This window comes from Anguilla rostrata, chromosome 11 (genome assembly GCF_018555375.3).
Source record: "Anguilla rostrata isolate EN2019 chromosome 11, ASM1855537v3, whole genome shotgun sequence".
In the NCBI taxonomy this organism is placed as follows: Eukaryota; Metazoa; Chordata; class Actinopteri; order Anguilliformes; family Anguillidae; genus Anguilla; species Anguilla rostrata.
The window spans coordinates 5,546,788-5,565,514 of NC_057943.1; the positions used below are offsets into that span (position 1 = coordinate 5,546,788).

The window sequence follows — 18,727 nt, forward strand, 5'->3', positions numbered from 1 at the left end:
TAAACTAAATGTCACAGGTTTGATTCCCAGGTAGGGCGCTGCCGTTGTACCCTTGAGCAAGGTACTTAACCCGCATTGCTTCAGAACCAAGCGCTTAGAGCTCGGCTTCTGTTTCATCAGTCAATAGCACACCAAAGCTGGCACTTAATTTTAAAAATCCATCGAGAACCCAGGACCACTGCCAGCCCCTGAGAGCAGGAAAGCAATGTTGCAACGTGGGATGAAGGTGAGCATTCAGAATCGTTACGCGGTGATTAGCCGTGCCTGCGAGGGTAGGAGTGCCCCCGAACCACCACAGAACTGCCAGAACCCTTCACTGCTGGAAGAAAGCACACAGGCCCGTAGATCATGTGACCGATGACTCGTCTGGTCATATCACGTTATCCTGCGGCTCGGCAAACCATTCCCTGTGCTCTTTGCACCTCTGCATTTACCAACGCGCATTACCAAGCGTGCTTACTGGCTGCCTACGGTAACTTCCTGTCTCTTGAAACAGTCTGCTTACACCCTAGATTGGAATTTTCTGTGATCCGATTTAGCCGCACACCGGTTTAGCTTTGCAACTCAAACCAATGCGCAGACATCAAAAATCCAGAGGTATGCTCGTCTGACCACAGCAGCCCACTGTTGATGATGTCATCCAGTCAGTCAGAGTTCCGTGCCAATGCCACCGCGGACCAGAGCCGCCCCTCCAGCTAGGCAGCTCAGGCACAGCACCCAGGGCCCTGCCTTCTCGCCCAGAGCCCCACCTTCCAGCCCAGGGCCCCGCCTTCTCGCCTTCCTTTCGCAGCAGCTAACTCAGAAGGTGCCAGTGTTTAGGACCGGCCCCCCAAATTATTTTATTTTTTTGCCCAGGGCCCCCAAACGTCTAGGGACTACGGCTCTGCCCTAGACACTCTTCCTCATGACACGGCAAGCTGAGTCGTCTTCATGACCAAAGCTCCTGCCAAACCTGCTCCAACAATCATCCCTCTCTAAAGTCACCGCCGTCTCATCTGGTAGCAATGCAAACCCGCAATTATAGACAACCAGACCTTGGCAGCAATTTTGTACACGACGCTGAACAACGCTAGGATGTTAATGGCTTTACTCAGGAACCGCACCTGTGTGGAAGCACCTTTCAGTGTGCTTCCAGTCGCTCATTGTGCTCATACGCATGTGTTCCCACCTGAAAATTTAGCATAACCAATATACAGAAATCCTGCCAATGCGATGACATTATTTTAGTGTGCATGCTCAGATATGAAGGGTCTAATACAGACTCTAAAATGGCGCCAAAACAGAAAACTAGTAGTTCGGTCACAGCATTCAAGAGGAAATACATTTTAAAATCGTACAACTTCGTTTTCGTTAAAATGTTTTTACATTACAATGCTTAGTTTTACTTAACTTGCTTCTGAGAGCAGTAAGTTACTTGTTGACCAGAGGGTATAAGGAACTGAAATAAAACAGCCAGAATTAGGCCACCAGTCAAAAGGCAAATCCAAAAATTCAACTTGGAAACCATGGTTGGGTTACTACAATTTGATAATTGTCTATATTAGCTATCTAACATCCTACCTCTGCACAGTTCTTAATTTTTACCTTACTGGAGTACCCTTTACACAAGATGTTACAAGCTTCCTCTATTGAAATTTCATTCAAAATCTAAAAAGAACTGCTCAGATATAAATGAGCAATTAAGTTAATTGACTGTTTTGCTACTTACAGCTTTGTTTTTAAAATTGTTGTCATCACTAACTGTTGCAGAATATTTTCAAAAAGAAGCAACTTTCTTCATTTCCTCTTCAACCCAGCTTTTACGAAAAGAAGGTACACCAAAATTAAGGCTGTCCATCAAACCACAATAGTCAGAATTAAAAATATAGGCAGAAATTCCATGCAGCATAATATAGGCTAATGCAGAGTACCCACACAAACTCCCGCACACAATATAGGAGCACATCTGTGCACAACCCAAATGGAGAGTTGTTAAAGTGAGGCATCGCCTCCTGTCCTTAATTCATATTCAGAATTATGAAAATGCAGTTTTAATAGCAGGGTTTCAGATTCAGCAAACATGGGGAAATGTGATCACGCATTTGCTTGTCTTTTTTTTTTATTGATAATACGTTTCTTTTAGAAACACACGGTGGGGAAATGAAAGCTTCGGTACAGCAAATCCATCACATTTCATTTTCAAATCCAGCCATGCTCATTTGTTTTGGTCCATTATTAGTAAATGATGTTTTAGTTGATCGTGAGAACTATGTGTGATTACTAATATGCAATGAGGCACAGGACATTCAAGCATTCTACAATAAAGGAACTGTGGGGGAAAAACAAAGGTGTGATCCCACGTTTCTCCATATTGTACAGTTAAAGGGCAGAATACAAATATTGCATTGTTATTTCCTGTTAAAAAGCAGTCTACCAAACAGACAGTCGAAAAGCAGAAGAATTGCCACAATCATCTTTCCACATTTGTTTAAGTGCACTTTATGATAACAATAATGGAAAATAAAGAAATTAAGCCTGTTCTTATGCATAACAAGCAGAGCTTCACACCGTTCACAAAAAAAAAAAACAGAAGAATAACGAGCATAGTCTACTGAAATACACAGCTGTAATCGTTGTCAAATTCGCTCAAACACACACTTCGCTTCCCTTTTCACGTACATTAGAAACACACGTTTGTTTCCATAGTGGTCTCTCTTTCCGTCTCACGCTTTCTTGGTCTCCGTCTCATAAAAAAATACGGGGAAAAAATATATTTATAAGAGCAAGACATTAGAACCGCAACAGAGAACACCCCAAGCTGCACGGTAAACCACATTTGAGTCTGAAAGGAGCAGAAAGTCGCTGTCTGTGTGGCGATGCCTTCGGATAAGGCCAGTTGTGGTGTTGCTGTGGTGTGGCAGTCCTGGTCCAGACTGAAGAAACGGTTCAGCTCCACTCCGGCTGAGCCGCTGCAGAGGATATTATCAGAAGCAGGGAAACAACGGGATCGACACACTGCGGCACAAGGGAAGGACCTTGAGAACGTGTCCTTGACTGCGTGTGCGCGTGTGTGTGGGTGTGTGTGGGTGTGTGTGTGTGTGTGCATGTGTGCGGGTGTGCGTGTGTATGCGTGTGTATGCGTGTCTGCAGTGTGTTTGCATGTGTGTGTGTGTGCGTGCATGCGTGCGTGTGTATGCGTGTGTGCAGTGTGTTTGCGTGCGTGTGTGTGGGTGTGTGTGCATGTGTGTGCGCGTGCGTGTGTATGCAGTGTGTTTGCGTGTGTGTGCATGCGTGCGTGTGTGTGTGTGCGTGTGTGCGTGCATGCGTGCGTGTGTATGTGTGTGTGCGTGCATGCGTGCGTGCTTGTGTGTGCGTGCGTGTGTATGTGTGCGTGTGTGTGTGTGTGTGTGTATAGGGGGGCAGCATGTACTGTTTGTTGGTAGGTTTTGTACCGCTGTATTGCTTTTAGCATTGGAGTGAGGATTTGTGTCAGTATATTTGCGTAGTGATTTTTTTCATAGTCACTTTTGCAATATCTTCACGACATGGTCAACGTGTTCCGCCTCTTGGAGTCTCGCCGTGGAAACGGGACAAAGCTCTTCACTTCTTTAAAGGATAACCCTACAGGTCAAAAGAAGAGAGAGAATGCAGGTCAACACAGCAGAGTGCACCCCTTCGACCAAAAATACTAACCGTCTGCACAAATCACTAACAGCACAAATAGTACACCAGCGCAGTATAGAACCATACTGAAGAGTTTGCACTAGAAAAGTCAATGATCACATGACGGACAGGTAGACGAACACATGAAGGACAGGTACATGAACACATGATGGAGGGGTAGATGAATACATGACGGACAGGTAGATGAACACATGACAGACAGGTAAATGAACAGATGATGGATGAGCAGATGAACACATGATGAATGGGTAGATGAACACATGACGGACGGGCAGATGAGGTAGATGAACACATGACAGATGGGCAGATGAACACATGATGAACGGATGAACGGATGAATGAGTGAACGGCGGCGGCGGTGGCGCTCACTCTGCCACTCCGTGATGGACAGCGTGGCGTTGTCTCGGCTGTCGTCGTACGGCTGCGCCTCCGGGATGTCCTCGGGGTCCCGCAGGCCGTCGAAGTACGGGTGCGCCAGGGCCGCCTCTGCCGTGAGCCGGGCCTCCCCGTCCAGGACCAGCATCTTCTCCAGCAGGTCCACCGCTGGGGAACCGGGGGCGAGCGAGCAAACAGGGTCAGCCAATGAGAACGCGTCAAAAGAGGGCGAACACCAATGCGGCAAAGAAGCGACCGAGATAAGGTTAGCATCGCCCTCGTCGCATTCTTAGAAGATCATAATTTGCCCAAAAGAAATGAAAACACTGCTTATGCATTTGACTTAGTTCAAGTGGGGGACAAAGTCGAATTAAAAAAATATATAAATAAATAAAAAATTTTGAATTGCTTCAGTTAATGTACACTTGCCTCAAATTCCAGACATACCAAGATACACCAAGAAGCTGCCCATCTGTTTTCAAGTATTTTTGAAGCATGATTCCGTGCATTTCAATGGATACTTTCATAAGTGAGTTCAATTTACAATCATCAATTTACAAACTTCATATTTTCTAAATTGTTTGCCTTACACAATTACATATAGAATGAGGCTGTAGATTGCTGTGTATGATTTTTTTTTTTTTTAAAACAGCTCAAGTGCTCCTAAAACCCTGCAAAGGTACTGAATTTGTACTGCCCAAGATAAGGCCATCTATTAAGAAAATTATTATCAATTATTATTGTCAATTATTCTTAATATGTAAGGGAACCACAAAAGGAAAAGATTAGCAGTTTTTTTTAATGACTTGTTCTAATAAATAATATTTAGGCTAAAACAAAAAACATTCAAACAATTGTTCCTGAAAAAAAAAAAAACTATTTTCTCATGTGCAAATTTTGGTCTTTAGTTAGTTAAGAGAGACACGGACAGTGGCCGCACACATATTTCAGTAATAAAGCCTGTCTCCGCCACTGCAGCCACGAAGACGTCCTTTTTCTAATTAACAGGGGAGGGGGGGGAAAAAAAGCACCAATGAACACTCTTGGCAACCTTCCGTTGCCATGGAGACTGGTCATATAAGGACACTGCATCTGACTGCAGCTGAAAATGCCCAGCATACGCAACTACAGTCTAGACACACTATATGACACTAGGAGACACTAACACTCCCTTATAAATCTGCAAACCAGCACGCACACACACACACACACACCGCACGTTACTGCACAAATCCGGCAGCTCGAACCCGCGCGATCCAGCAGCCCGACACAAAGCCTGCCAACAAACAGAGGCCATGTTCCAGGCTGGGTGACTAATGGGGTACACGTGCACCCTGATTCATTATATATTTATTTATTTTGGTGTGATAAAGGCTTGATGTATAAATGCCAAGGGAAAAAAAAAAACATAACCTACATGGTTATTAAGCACCCCCGACCATGTTTAACGGTACAAAACAACACAATCTGGCAGGGTGGGGCTAGGCTAGCTACTCACCCTGGGCGCTAGCTACTTACCCTGGACGCTAGCTCTGGGGAAGAGCGTGGAGAAGTCTTTCCGGGGGTAGTGAGGGAGAGAGCGCACGTAGGTCCGCGCCTTTCTCGCACCGCAGGGATGGAGGGATGGAGGGGCAGAGGGAAGGAGGGGCAGAGGGACGGAGGGGTGGGGGGCGGAGGGGCGGAGGGACAGAGGGACAGAGGGATGGAGGAGGAGAAGAGAGAAAGCGTTAATGAAGACCCAGCTCCCTCCCGTCCTTGTGAAAGACACAGGAAGCTGACTAGCCGGAGGTGAGAAGTTCCATTGTGACCACCATCTGACATCACACCAGCAGCTCAATTAGCACGGCGGTGTCTTCCGCCCCAAAGAAAAACAGCAGATGCAGTCGTCATGTCACCCCGCTCGTGCTCCGTGTCCCTCTTTCTGTTTTTTTTTTGTTTTTTTTTTTACGACGCTTTACGATCTCTCTTTCATTGCCTTTCTCAAACGCTCAGTGTTGCTCTGGCGAGAAGCCTTGAGCCTTGAAGCTCGGTGTGGGGGCGGCAGGCCCGAGAATGCTGCGGCACAAGGCCTCGTTGGCACGGGAACCACGCGGCTGTGGAATGTTCGCGGCACGACGCGGGCAAGGAGCCGTGGAATTTCACTACAGAGCCGAGGCTCTACGGTCGCCCACGCCGTGCCTCGAAGATCGCTCATTCAGATTAAATTACACGCTCGTCTAGTGCCTTTAACTGCCGCATTTCATTTCTTAAGAAGTAAAGGCTCCATTTAAAAAGTTAAATTATTATACGGCATATTTCATATGAGATTACATATGTATACTACATTGTATGAGAAGGATGGTACCCAAACACCGCGCTGAAAGATTTTGTGAACTGTCACACGAGTAGAGAAAGTGTAAAAAAAAAAAAAAACTTCACACTTACAAAACTCACTAGCAACAGTAACTCACTAACAGAGCAGAGGGCTGTGAAACAGTGTTCATGAAATAATGGTGTAAACCTCAGTTCACTGCTGAGTGCTTATTACAGCACAACAGATTCCTACCGAAAAATCCACAATCCCACAGTATAAGCTGGCTAAGCTTGGGTGGACTAAGTTAAACGCAGCCAAGTCAATATGTTTGGAGCAAACCTCTGCTACGTTACTCAGTGATTTACATTACAGGCATCAGTGCAGAGCTGGTGCTGTGTAGTCCCACTCTCTGATTGGTTATTATGTCTTTGTTTCATCTTTGGGATCAGACACGACAGACAACCGAGGACAATTACCATCACAGATCAAACATGCGAAAACAACTTGTTTCTTGGGTGTCCAAAGATGACTCCAGATGTTCTCCTGGTCTCAACACTGTATTTAAGTTTTATTGCCCCTTCACCTTTGACCTTTTGAACTAGTGTTCGCTAAATGAACTTCCTCTAACGGAATGCGGTTTCAAAGCTTAGCAAGGCCAATGTATACAAATACGCACAGGAGAATAAGGGCCCAGTTAGCCCATATTACACACATAGAACCTCTCATCTGGGACCCCTGAGGCAACCAGAGAGGGAAATAATCGTTTTATTACCAAGTTACCTTTTGTTTAAACTTCCTGGGCTGGACCAGAGATTACAGGCATTTGAATTAGTTAAGAGCTAAATGCTTGCCATTGTGAAAGGTCATATATTTTTCTTCAAAAATGCCACTTAAAATCTTTAAATCTTTCTTTTTTTTTTAATTGTTCACATTTTACGCTGTTTAAGAACGCTGCTAAGCACACTGAAATATAAGATTTTATGGAATTTAAAAAAAAATTTTTAACCCATTTTCACCAAACTTTAAATGTCTGATATGTGTGTTTATGCTCATTGCTGTAATCTCCTGTCAGTGCATTCTGGTGATGCAGCCTCAAGCTTTTTATTTCTCACTCTACAGTCAGTGCTGCTTTGCATGTACCTCACCTTGATCCACCTGACTGATGTGATTGATTTGATTCTGGGTATGATATTTATATTACATTGTCTTGTCTGTGATCCTACCCATTCATTAGGCCAGGCTACACTCAGAACACTGGTCTATAATTCAGAGAGTGGCCCCTTCCTGGTTTTTTATTACAAGCATAATTACATGCAACACTTATTTCCATGGCAACAATACGCCCAAAAGGCATTGAAGGAGAGTGATGTCATACGCGCTGGCACTTCCTGACACACCGTCAGTGGATCCCATATGTAAACACGAGGACAGACACAGGCATTGGGTGTGGACAGATACAAGTGTTGTATCATAATAAGAGTATCATAAAGTATCACACTGCATAATATCACACAAGAGTACAATCGGTGGCAGCACAAGCACTTTATTACACCTAGTGTTATGGTAAATGGTAAATGGACTGCATTTATATAGCGCTTTTATCCAAAGCGCTTTACAATTGATGCCTCTCATTCGCCAGAGCAGTTAGGGGTTAGGGGTTAGGTGTCTTGCTCAAGACCTTCGACTGCCCAGGGCGGGTTTGAACGGCAACCTCGCCAGACATCGTCTTACTCCTGAGCGCCCCTATGTCGCCCCCACATGAGTTATCCCACAGGATCTATAAGCAGACCTGCAGAAAGCTACATGACTGAAGCGAATTTTTTCTGAATGTGAGGCGGTGTGAGTCAGTGTGAGTTTCTCCACACCGAGGCTGTGGGTGAGCTTGTGACTGAATGTGTGTGTGCCCCCCGCAGGCTGGGCTCGGCGCTGCGCATACCTCCTGGCTGTCCAGTTTATGAACGAATTCTGGTCCCGGCACCCCCGTCACCTTCATTATCTGTGTCAGCTGATCCATGTCTGAGATTCGAAAGGTCAAGGGTGAAAGGTCACAGCATCTGAATCATTACATCACACGCTTTCACTATACTCAATCTCTTTCTTCACGGGTACCTCAAAAAAAACAAAAACCTGACCTGACCTGGCCTGGCCTGATTGGGCTGCTAGCGAGGCCTGGTCACATTTCATTACATTTCATGTGTCATCGGTGTTCAGACGTGCTAACAAAACACCATTATGCCGACGGATCAGCTCGGCGGACTCGTGTTGCGTCATCGGAGTTGGGCAAACCCGTTACCAGCCCTGAAGGACGGCGACAAATAAAAAGAAAGCAGTGAACGCACATTGTGGCGGCGTACTACGGATGAACGGATGAAGGGACAGAGAGGAAAGACGACAGGATACAGTCTTTCCCTTTGAAGAGAGTCTTGCCGTTCATCATCTCTCCCATGATGCAGCCAACCGACCAAACGTCCACTGCAAGGGCAAGAGAGCCGACAGTCAACTGCGATAATCACAACGACGAGAAACAATAGAGAGAAATAATACAGAGCGTAAAAAAAAAAAACCAGATCTGTCAGTCCACAAAGACCAGATTGATTTTTCCCCCTTTTCAATTAGGTTAAATATGATTCCAAGAAAAGATTTCATTTTCTTCTTCAAAGAAAAATGAACTTGAGTGAAAGTCATCAAATCAGCTTTCACATCTTTTTCTTTGTCAAATGACAACTCTTCAAACTTTTAAAATACAAAAAAACTGATTTTATAAGTAAGTAAGATTTTATAAGTAAGTTCCTTTGCAACACTGGTCTCTTTTTTTTTTTTACTTTACTTAACCCAAGCTGTTAACTGTCGCACAGCACTATTTCATGGAAGTAGCCACACAGTTACACAGGTCTACATCACTCCACTTTAGGTATGGCAGACATTTTTCCCCTAGTAGGGGCGATTTAATGGTTGGTGGACTTGTGATTCATAATGACCCCGCACCTGTTTTTTGAACAGTGGGTTCTAAGTAACCCATATAATGTTCTGTACGGGAGGGGAAATTCTGTGGTGTCCACAGACACCACTTCAGACCAGTTGCCCTAACTGGATTGTTTTCCGTTTGTAAAAAACTAGAAAATGACCTTCCTTGCAAAATCTGCTCAGATTTACTGCACAATTATTTAAAACTATGTATACTATATATATATCAGTACTAAACTATTCCCTTTTCCCAAATTACACATTTCTCACTATTATAAAAAAAAAAATTATAAAAAAGCTAATTTGATAGGAAAGTTGTCAAAAGTACATTTTTCTTTCAAGAGATGTCTTTCAGTCTTTTCGGCAGTTACAGCATGAACCTGAGCGGACTGGTCCGGAAGGGACTAGGGTGAGGGGTGAGGGGTGAGAGGTGAAAGGTGAAAGGTTAAGGGTTATGATTGTCTTGCCAGTCTGGGTGTAGTGCATCCAGTTTAGAATGACCTCTGGCGCCCGGTACCAGCGGGTGACCACGTAGCCCGTCATCTCCGCGTCCGCGTGCCGCGCCAGCCCAAAGTCCAGGATCTGCGCCCGCGCCGGGAGAGAGGAGGAACCTTTAGGGGTCACCGACGCCACGCGTTGCTCCCGCCGCCATTGATTTAAAAAATAAAACGCCATCGATACGCACCTTCAGCTCGCAGTCCTGATTCACCGCCAGGTTGCCGGGTTTCAGGTCCTACGGGAGTAGAGAGGGAGGGCGGGGGAATTTTGTGAGACCCCACACATTTACATTCCATGGAATTCTGGGGGCAGCGTAGTATAACGGGTAAGGAGCTGGTCTCGTAACCTAAAGGTCGCGGGTTCAATTCCCCGGTAAGACGCTGCCGTTGTACCCTTGAGCAAGGTACTTAACCTGCAATGCTCCAGTATGTATCCTACTATATCCTACTGTACAAATGGATGCAATGTAAATGCTGTGTAAAAAGTTGTGCTACAAGTCGCTCTGGATAAAAGCATCTGCTAAATACCTGTAATGTAATGAAACTAGTGCTACATCTAGCAGGTACCAGAGCAAGCATACGCACATTGGGTCAAAGGAACACGTTAAGAATTGAAATTAAAAAGACAAAGACCTATTTGGTTTGTTTTTTTTGTTTTTGTTTTTGAAGCATTCCACAAGCGTGCAAGTCTTTTCTTTCTATTCTACACAACTAGCAGCCGGTGGGTAAAATGTAGCCTACCAACGACAGACATGCTCTTTGCTTTAGATCATTGTGACTATATCCAGGTGTGCTTTGGCACCAAGTCAGCATACCTCTCCCTATGACAACATAATGAGCAATACGTGTAGTAACTGCATATGTTAAAACTGCCCCTACTCTGCTTACACACAAGTGAAATACACCATGTTCATACACTTTTTAAACAGTGCCCAGAAACAGACCAGGCAGCAGTGTGGTATAATGGTTAGGGAACTGGGTTTGTAACCGAAAGGTTGCAGGTGTGATTCCCAGGTAAGCCACTGGCATTGTACCCTAGAGCAGTGGTTCCCTACCTCGGTCCTGGCGGCCCACTGTGTATGCTGGTTTTTGTTCCAACCACAATTGCAATCCCAGAATTGTAACAAGCTGTTATTTTTCCTTAATTAGGTGCTTCTCATGTCAGAGGAATTATTTACCCTCTTAAGCCACATTATGTCAGACATTGCTATGCATGGCATGAAGAATAAAATCCCACTGTGTTGTTGTGTTGCTTTTTAAGTGATTGCAAACAATCACTTAAAATTAACGAGGGGAATTAATAGGTTCCTAATTAGGTTGCTGAACACATGTCTTTAAGTGCTTTAAGTGCATAATATTTCCCTTAAACTAATTAGCACAATACATGTTTGACTCGTTATCATTTTCTTTGATTTTGAAAAACACCAAATTAAAAATAAATGAACAGCTTGTTAAAATTCTGAGATTGCAATTGTGGTTGGAACGAAAACCAGCATACACAGTGGGCACCCAGGACCGAAGTTGAGAACCACTGTCCTAGAGTAAGGTACTTGACCTGCACTGCTTCAGTACATACCCAGCTGTAGAAATGAATATCATGTCAAAAAAATTAATAAAAAAATTAAAAATATAAAAAAAGATAAAAGCATCTAATGGCTAGTAAGGTAACGACCAGCTCATATGAACCGTTTAAAAATGAACCAGCACCCCGGGAAGCAGTTTAAGAACCCCCGGAGTGCACCGCTGACGTTTTCACCGGGACATCTCTGTTCAGGCGTCTGCACGAAACGAGGTGAAATTTAAAAGCCAAAAAGACACAACCGTGCCGGTGTAATGGGGAGTGGGCAGAGAAAAACAACTGCAAAAACCACTCTGTTCAACTCGCTGACATTTAGCTGGTGATTAATCACGCCCCCAACCACAACACGCTCTTGGCACGAACGCACACACAGCAGATTTGCATGAACGTGTCCGTTGCATCTACAGCACAAACACGAGTGGCTTGAAACTTCAATACACACAGACTACAAATCCATTACATTACATTACATTACAGGCATTTAGCAGACGCTCCTATCCAGAGCGACTTACGTTGTATCCAATTACACAGCTGGATATATACTGGAGCAATGCAGGTTAAGCACCTTGCTCAAGGGTACAACGGCAGTGTCTTACTGGGGAATCGAACCTGCAACCTTTAGGTTACAAGACTTCTTAGCCATTATACTTAACCATTATACTACACTGCCACCCAAATCCTGCCTAAGAAAGTGCCTGAGCGTTAGTAGATAGCGAAGGGGTGACAACACGATGATTTATGGCACAATAATAGACGTACAGACAACACGTGCACAGTGCACGATTCAATTGTGCAAGATCTAGGAGATTCAGCCACAGAGAGCAGGTTTCAACAAGCTGCAAGGTCCTGCTCACATCGCTGGAACACTGCCCTGCCCGCCCCCCCCCCCGCCTCAGCTTGGACACCTTCCAGGGTTTGTCTTTTTATTTATTTATTTATTTTTATTTTTTTTTTAAATCTCTAAACCAACTTGCACCACAACGGTCTACGTGAGGTCAGTGCCTGTCGCGCTGGACGCGTTCCAGAACACGGATTCAGCTCCTGCTACTCTGTTCCTCCATGCCCGCGGCTGCAAGACGCAGCTGGTTGCCACGTACGGGCTGTCGATCTGATACACCCGCCATCTCTTCAAACGCCTCCCAGCAGCTTTCAAGGAAATTTTTGTGGTCTCTGTCTGTCTGTCTGTCTCTATCTCTCTCTCGTTCTCCAATGTCACATTTTCTCACATACGTTCACTGTCTCTCACACATATCTATACATCTCATCTCGTCTGTTGTCTTCTTTTTCCACATTCTCCCACTCCCTCCCTCCCTCCCTCCATCCATCTGCTCCCTCTCTTCCACGCACCGACTATTTCTCTTCCACAAACCCAGCTGCCTCTGAAATATGAGAATCTCTGTACAAGGAAAAAGCCTGAAAGCAATCATGTAAAAAAAAAACAAGGATGCAAATGTGAGGGATTTTTAGGAGAGCTCTGTGCAGCTCCACTCCGTGCAGTACTGAAGGATGGGCTCTTACCCTGTGAATGATGCCCGCACTGTGGATATACTGTGGAGCACAAAGACAGAGAAAAAGACATTAGGGCACCTTAACGCAAAGGAACTGGGACCAGAACTCATCTAACCGCGTTCAGAAAGACGGCGTGAGCACGAACACAGCGAGCCTCCCCGAAATTATCTCCACGAGGATAGGATTCATATTATTGCGCCGCCAGCGCTTCACAATGGATTTTAAATGTGCACTTGAAGCAGCAGCCATTGCAGCATATAGTAATTATCGCCGCAGCATAATGGGGGACGTGATTTCATATTGATCTCTACAGGCTCATCCCACTGAGGAAGCCAAAATCTAACAACGGCACACGGTGCACACAAAAAGCAACCCGAAAAAAAAAAGACTGAATTGCACATAAAGCAAACGGTATTTCACATTATGCACATTAAACTCATACAAAGTACGAGTATTGTACCTAGTCTGTGTTTTGTAGTTGTTCCAATGACCTTGATGTGCACTTTTTTGTACGTCGCTTTGGATAAAAGAGTCTGCTAAATAAATGTAATGTGATGTGATGTAATTGCGTAGTCCGCTAGCTCTCCGCGGTGTGAGGCAGGGGCAGATTTGTGGGGGGCGATCGCGTTTAGAGGGTTCGGTCACAGAGTCTCACCTTCAGCCCACAGAGCATCTGATAGACGAGGAACTGAATGCGGTCCTCCGACAGCAGGCCCCGCACCTTCGAGAGGTCCGTGTACATGTAGGGCATCACCAAGTAACTGCAGGGGTCAAAGGTCGCGCCGGTCACGCAGCCAATCAAAAAAAGCATCAGTCGCGCTTTATAGTAATTTGACGGTAAATCAACATTCTGTTTAATGGTAATAGCGGCTGTTTGTGGGTGCTGCTGCCAAGTCGTTCACTATGGGAATGTCGATGGGATTCAGGCCAGGAATTAAAATGGGTTCACAGGATGCCCTGCTGCTGCTGAATGGCAGAGACCATTCTGCAGCAGGAATACTCACAAGTCCTGGAAGTCCTCCATGCTGGAGGCGGGGGTGAACACATCCAGCAGCCCAATCACCTGGAGAGAGGGAGTGGGTGGGGGAGAGAGAGAGAGGAAGGGGGGGAGTGAGAGAGAGGGAATGAGAGAGAGAGGAGAGTTAGAGAGAAAGGGGGAAAGAGAGGAAGAGAGCATTTACTATGGCATTTACGAGACCACAGAACACCCACAGTACCATGAAAGACTGACATCACATCACTGTACTGCTGAATTACAGAATGTCAGTTTTATGCAGACCCATGATTGCCCGCAAGCAGTCTAAAGCTACAGGTGCTCCTGTGTGTGTGTGTGTGTGTGTGTGTGTGCGCGCATGTGTGTGTCTATATGTGTGTGTGTGCGTGTGTACGTGCGTGCGTGAATGCACATGTCTGAGTGTCTCACATATTGTGCCTCTGGCTAAAGACTTCAGACAAAACAGCAGTAAGTGCTACACCCCCCGCAGTTCCCAAAGCTTCTGGGCCTCTGCTTCTTATCTATGAGAGAGTACAGCCCTGAGAGCTGGTGTGTGTGTGGCCTTCCAGGGCTGCCCAGGCAGAGAGACGGGGCAGTGAGACAGGCAGTGATACTGGGCAGAGAGACAGGCAGGAGACAGGCAGTGAGACAGACAGACAGACAGGCAGAGAGACAGGCAGAGAGACAGGGCAGTGATACTGGGCAGTGAGACAGGGCAGTGAGACAGGCAGTGAGACAGGCAGAGAGACAGACAGACAGACAGTAAGACAGGGCCTGAGAGGCCTCACGGCGGCGCGCGGCGCACACTGACGTTCTCGTGTTTCATGTGCTTGAGCAGACGCAGCTCCCGATAGGCCCTCTTGGCAAATATCTCCGACTGGAAGGGCCGGTGCAGCTTCTTAATGGCCACCTTCTCCTTGGTCTTCTCATTGATGGACGAGCTGGAACAGGGAGAGAGGTCAGGGGCGGCGGCTCGAGGGGGCGGGGAGGGGAGGGGCGGGGGGGGGGAGGGGGTATTAGACTTCACAGGGAAACGACATGACATAACGGGGCGAAAGCAGCCGTTTCGTTCAGGCGAGGACACGGCGAGTCTCGACGTGACGCGGGCGCCGAGCCGTGCGCTCTTCCAGGAATGATGATGCACGCCAAACGAGGCGATTCAGGAGGCTTCGGTGAAAATCACAAATGTCCAACAGCCGCACTACAAACCACCGTGCGGTGGTGTTTTTAAGAGTGAAAGAGAGGTAGAGAGAGAGAGAGAGGGAGAGAGATAGAGAGGTAGAGAGAGAGAGAGAGGTAGAAACAGAGACAGACAGAGAGAGAGAAAGAAAGAAAGAGAGACTGAGAGAGAGAGGTAGAAAGAGAGAGACAGAGAGACTCTCAGGACCCGCTTCCCTTTCCTTTTAAAGAACGGGTCATGAACACTGCGCCACTAACCTAAACAGCCGAGTGCCGCTCTGTTTACGGGCGGAAGGCTGACACAGAAAAAAGCAGGAAACTATTTCCCTGAGAATGGAGGACGACCTCGAGCGGCGATCCACGCCCCACGCAGCATTAATCCCTGCGTACATTTCTGTATTCAGGTGCATTTAATGTGCGTAATCGTGTCTCTACACGTTTCCCGAGAAGACAATATTGCGAGTAACCCGAGAGTCGCATTCGCCACGCTTCATTAGCATTCACACAAAAAAAGCTCCCACATTTACATAAAATCTATAGCCGTTTACGATAACAGTTCAGGTTTGTCAGCACACCCGGGGGACCAATACCAGCACACCAGCTGGAATGACAACCTGAAACGCCTCTAGTTAAAAGCACACCGTGCACCATACCCCCCAAGTGTGTTACACTTCCCGAGGGACAAGGGTGTTTCTCCCCGAAATATGTGCCTGTCCTTCACCTTCTAATCTGCACACATTCCACGCCACTGCACGCAAACCTTCAACAACAATACAGAGTGGGCCACAATATAAAAACACGGTCATGTGTGCTGGGCGATTTATTAAGCCATTTATTTGCATATAAATGGCTTAAATTCGGAAATGTACATCCAAAATATTTCACGTGAGCCGTCATATAGTTCTCTACAATGTCTACCAATACACATTATTCAGCCAGGTTCGTTGGACAATTTAGGGAACCTATTTACACACACATGCCCAGACAGGGGAAAGCCTTGAGTTCAGAGACGTGAAAATAAGCTGCACGACAAGTTTAAAATTACCTGCGAGGCGGTTATGATGTTGACAGAACTATTCATCATCGCTAGCGTCTTTGAACTCTGTTTAACAGTTAAATTGTAGTTGCACGTTTTTTTGTACATCCGCGTGTAACCTCCACGCAGTCTTGAAGTAAGCCGTCAATCATCAGCAAATTTTAAAGTTTTGCTGGCTAGCTACTGGGCAACTTCAGATGACAGAATAACATCAAATCTGTCTTTCTCCCACGCCTGTTCCAACTTCGATATGTGGGTAGTTAAAGCCTGTGGAGAAGGCTACATTTCCTTGGCTGCACCCAGAAACACCAAAAATCACTGCACACACACCAAGCGACACGCATCCACATTTTGTGGACCGACAGACATTTCGCTGTACATACAATGTAGGGCCGTAATATGATAATCACTGAAACGTAAGACAACTGGTTTAGAGAAATGCTCTAGGCCCGAAGTGTTGCTTTATTTAACTAACGTTAGCTGCAACATTGTTGAAACAGTGTCACTGTCAGTGCGGCTACGAAGAGCACAATACAAAATAATGATTAAGCACTTCGGTTTTAATCGATCTAGTTAGCGAAATTTGTACTACAGCACTGGTAAAGAAAAATGGCTAACTAGTTCGTTGCTTACCACACGGTACCGTACGCCCCCGTCCCAATTTGTTTCAGGCATATATACTTCCTTGGCACTTCCCACACGGTACTGTTGATCTCTTCTCGGCGGAACGACGTCTCTCTGTGGGACTCCATCAGGTAGACCGAGGACGGAAACCGAATTTTTGAAAAGCAAAGTTCAAAACAACAACTGCGGCAGCCTTTGTCACGTCCCGCTGGTTCTTCGGGCAACACCTAGCTGGCTTTCTGAACCCCGGGTTAGTTTTTTTTTCCTCGCGAAAAGATCGGAAGGATAACGAGCCCTGGCCTCTCCTCCGTTCAGTGTCCCCCCAGCCACGCACGGTCCGATTTTCCCAAACTGTACAACCAATAACACACTTGACCGGATGACGTAGCTGCACTCCCACTCGCGCGCTCTCTGACCGCGCAGCACCTGAACGTTGTGCGCTGCGGGAAAAAAAGGAAAAAAATAATAAGACGTGCAACAACACGCCAACCACAACGCTGCTGTACTGACTGTAACCGATGCACAAAGCTGTTGATTTCCGCCGAAATCCGCCCTGTGTACTACTCGGACTGGTTTCTTTCACTCTCACAACGAAAAAAAAATCGGGTACAAATCTTCAGATTAATTGAGCCACACAAAGACAAGATTAAAATTAATTCTATAACTGGAGATTTATACAAGGACCTATAAAGGGAATATTAATCCATTTTATTTGCAGAGTACATTCAGAAACACACTCACTGCTATGAATGACATACTAGAGCTTTCGACGCTTGTAAATGTGCTCAAGGGAAGTCGTTTGAATTGTTCTGTGTACTGGAGACAGCTGCAGTTAGGCTCCTGCGAACAAATGCATTCATTGATCAATGACTGCAGTAGGCTACTGTAGGGGCTGGCCCACAGCCATTTTGGCCCAGTTAATTTGCTATGAACACACACGTTTCTGTGTCGTGGTGTCAACGCAGAAGGAGATTGAATGTACCGTTTTGTTGTCCTCAGTTCATAGATTCTTTCGCTTTACATCCTCCACACCACCCACCCACACACACAAACAAACGCGCGCAACTACACACACACACACAGATAAGTAAATGGTAAAATGGTAAATGGACTGTATTTATATAGCGCTTTTATCCAAAGCGCTTTACAATTGATGCCTCGCATAACACGCAAGTGGTTGCATGCTCAGTTACTGTAAGTGGTCCTACTCTGCAGCAGACAAGGTAAGTGGATATTAGTCAGTTAGTAACTATTCCACTAGCAAGTCAGCAAGCAGGCAAAAATAAAGACAGTTGTGTTTTAGTTTTTCATAAATTATACTGGTTTTTGTGGCATTAGTAGATAATTACATTTATCCTTGCGGTATGCTGATCTACCATTTGACATGTTAGTGTGTCTTCATGGTTTTTGTTGTTAAATATGTACATGTAAGGCCCACCACCACCCCTGTTGACTTCCAAGCTATTTTTCTGGCACCTTGTCATTTCAACAATCGTCATTTTCTTTCAATGCTTTGTAAAAAAAAAAACACTTTTATTTATAGAGGATATATTTATATGAAATGCTTGTCACGTGCGTGCAGTAGTGCAGTATGTAATGTGCAATGTAATGGTATGCATATCACGTGCTCGGTAACCGATTTCAATATAATGATGTGTAGCATCGGTGAAGTATGATTTATGATTTATGATTTAGAAAACAGACCTTGTTAGCATTAAGGCCTAACAGGACCATGAGAAGTCGCCATATGGCATCATATTAATATTTTGTGGGACTTGTGTGCTTGCAGAGGAAAGAGTGCTGAACTTGGTCTCAGAGGCCTAATGCCTGTTACTTTCAATGAGGCTGGACCTATGAAAAAATACAATTATGACTGATCATTTGAGCCTGGGTATGCCCTACCTGATATGATCACAATTGTAATCTGATCTTTTGTTGGTAATCTTGAGATTTGTATTGTATCGAATATAATTTGGTAGCATGCCCTTTGAGAAATAGTTCTCTATCTTTATAA

At 45.4% G+C, this 18,727-nt stretch overlaps 1 protein-coding gene across 1 annotated transcript; it reads right to left on the bottom strand.

The window, feature by feature from the left end:
- Nucleotides 1-1,963: 1,963 nt before the first annotated feature.
- mapk13 (mitogen-activated protein kinase 13) lies at nt 1,964-17,198 on the bottom strand. Its single transcript, XM_064300635.1, has 12 exons — nt 16,723-17,198; nt 14,686-14,815; nt 13,885-13,943; nt 13,536-13,641; nt 12,890-12,919; nt 9,981-10,028; nt 9,763-9,877; nt 8,732-8,803; nt 8,268-8,347; nt 5,557-5,635; nt 4,033-4,206; nt 1,964-3,600 (listed from the first exon to the last, which is right to left on the bottom strand). The coding sequence occupies exons 1-12, from the start codon at nt 16,839-16,841 to the stop codon at nt 3,518-3,520; spliced, it is 1,095 nt and encodes a 364-aa protein (XP_064156705.1). The 5' UTR covers nt 16,842-17,198; the 3' UTR covers nt 1,964-3,517.
- Nucleotides 17,199-18,727: the final 1,529 nt, after the last annotated feature.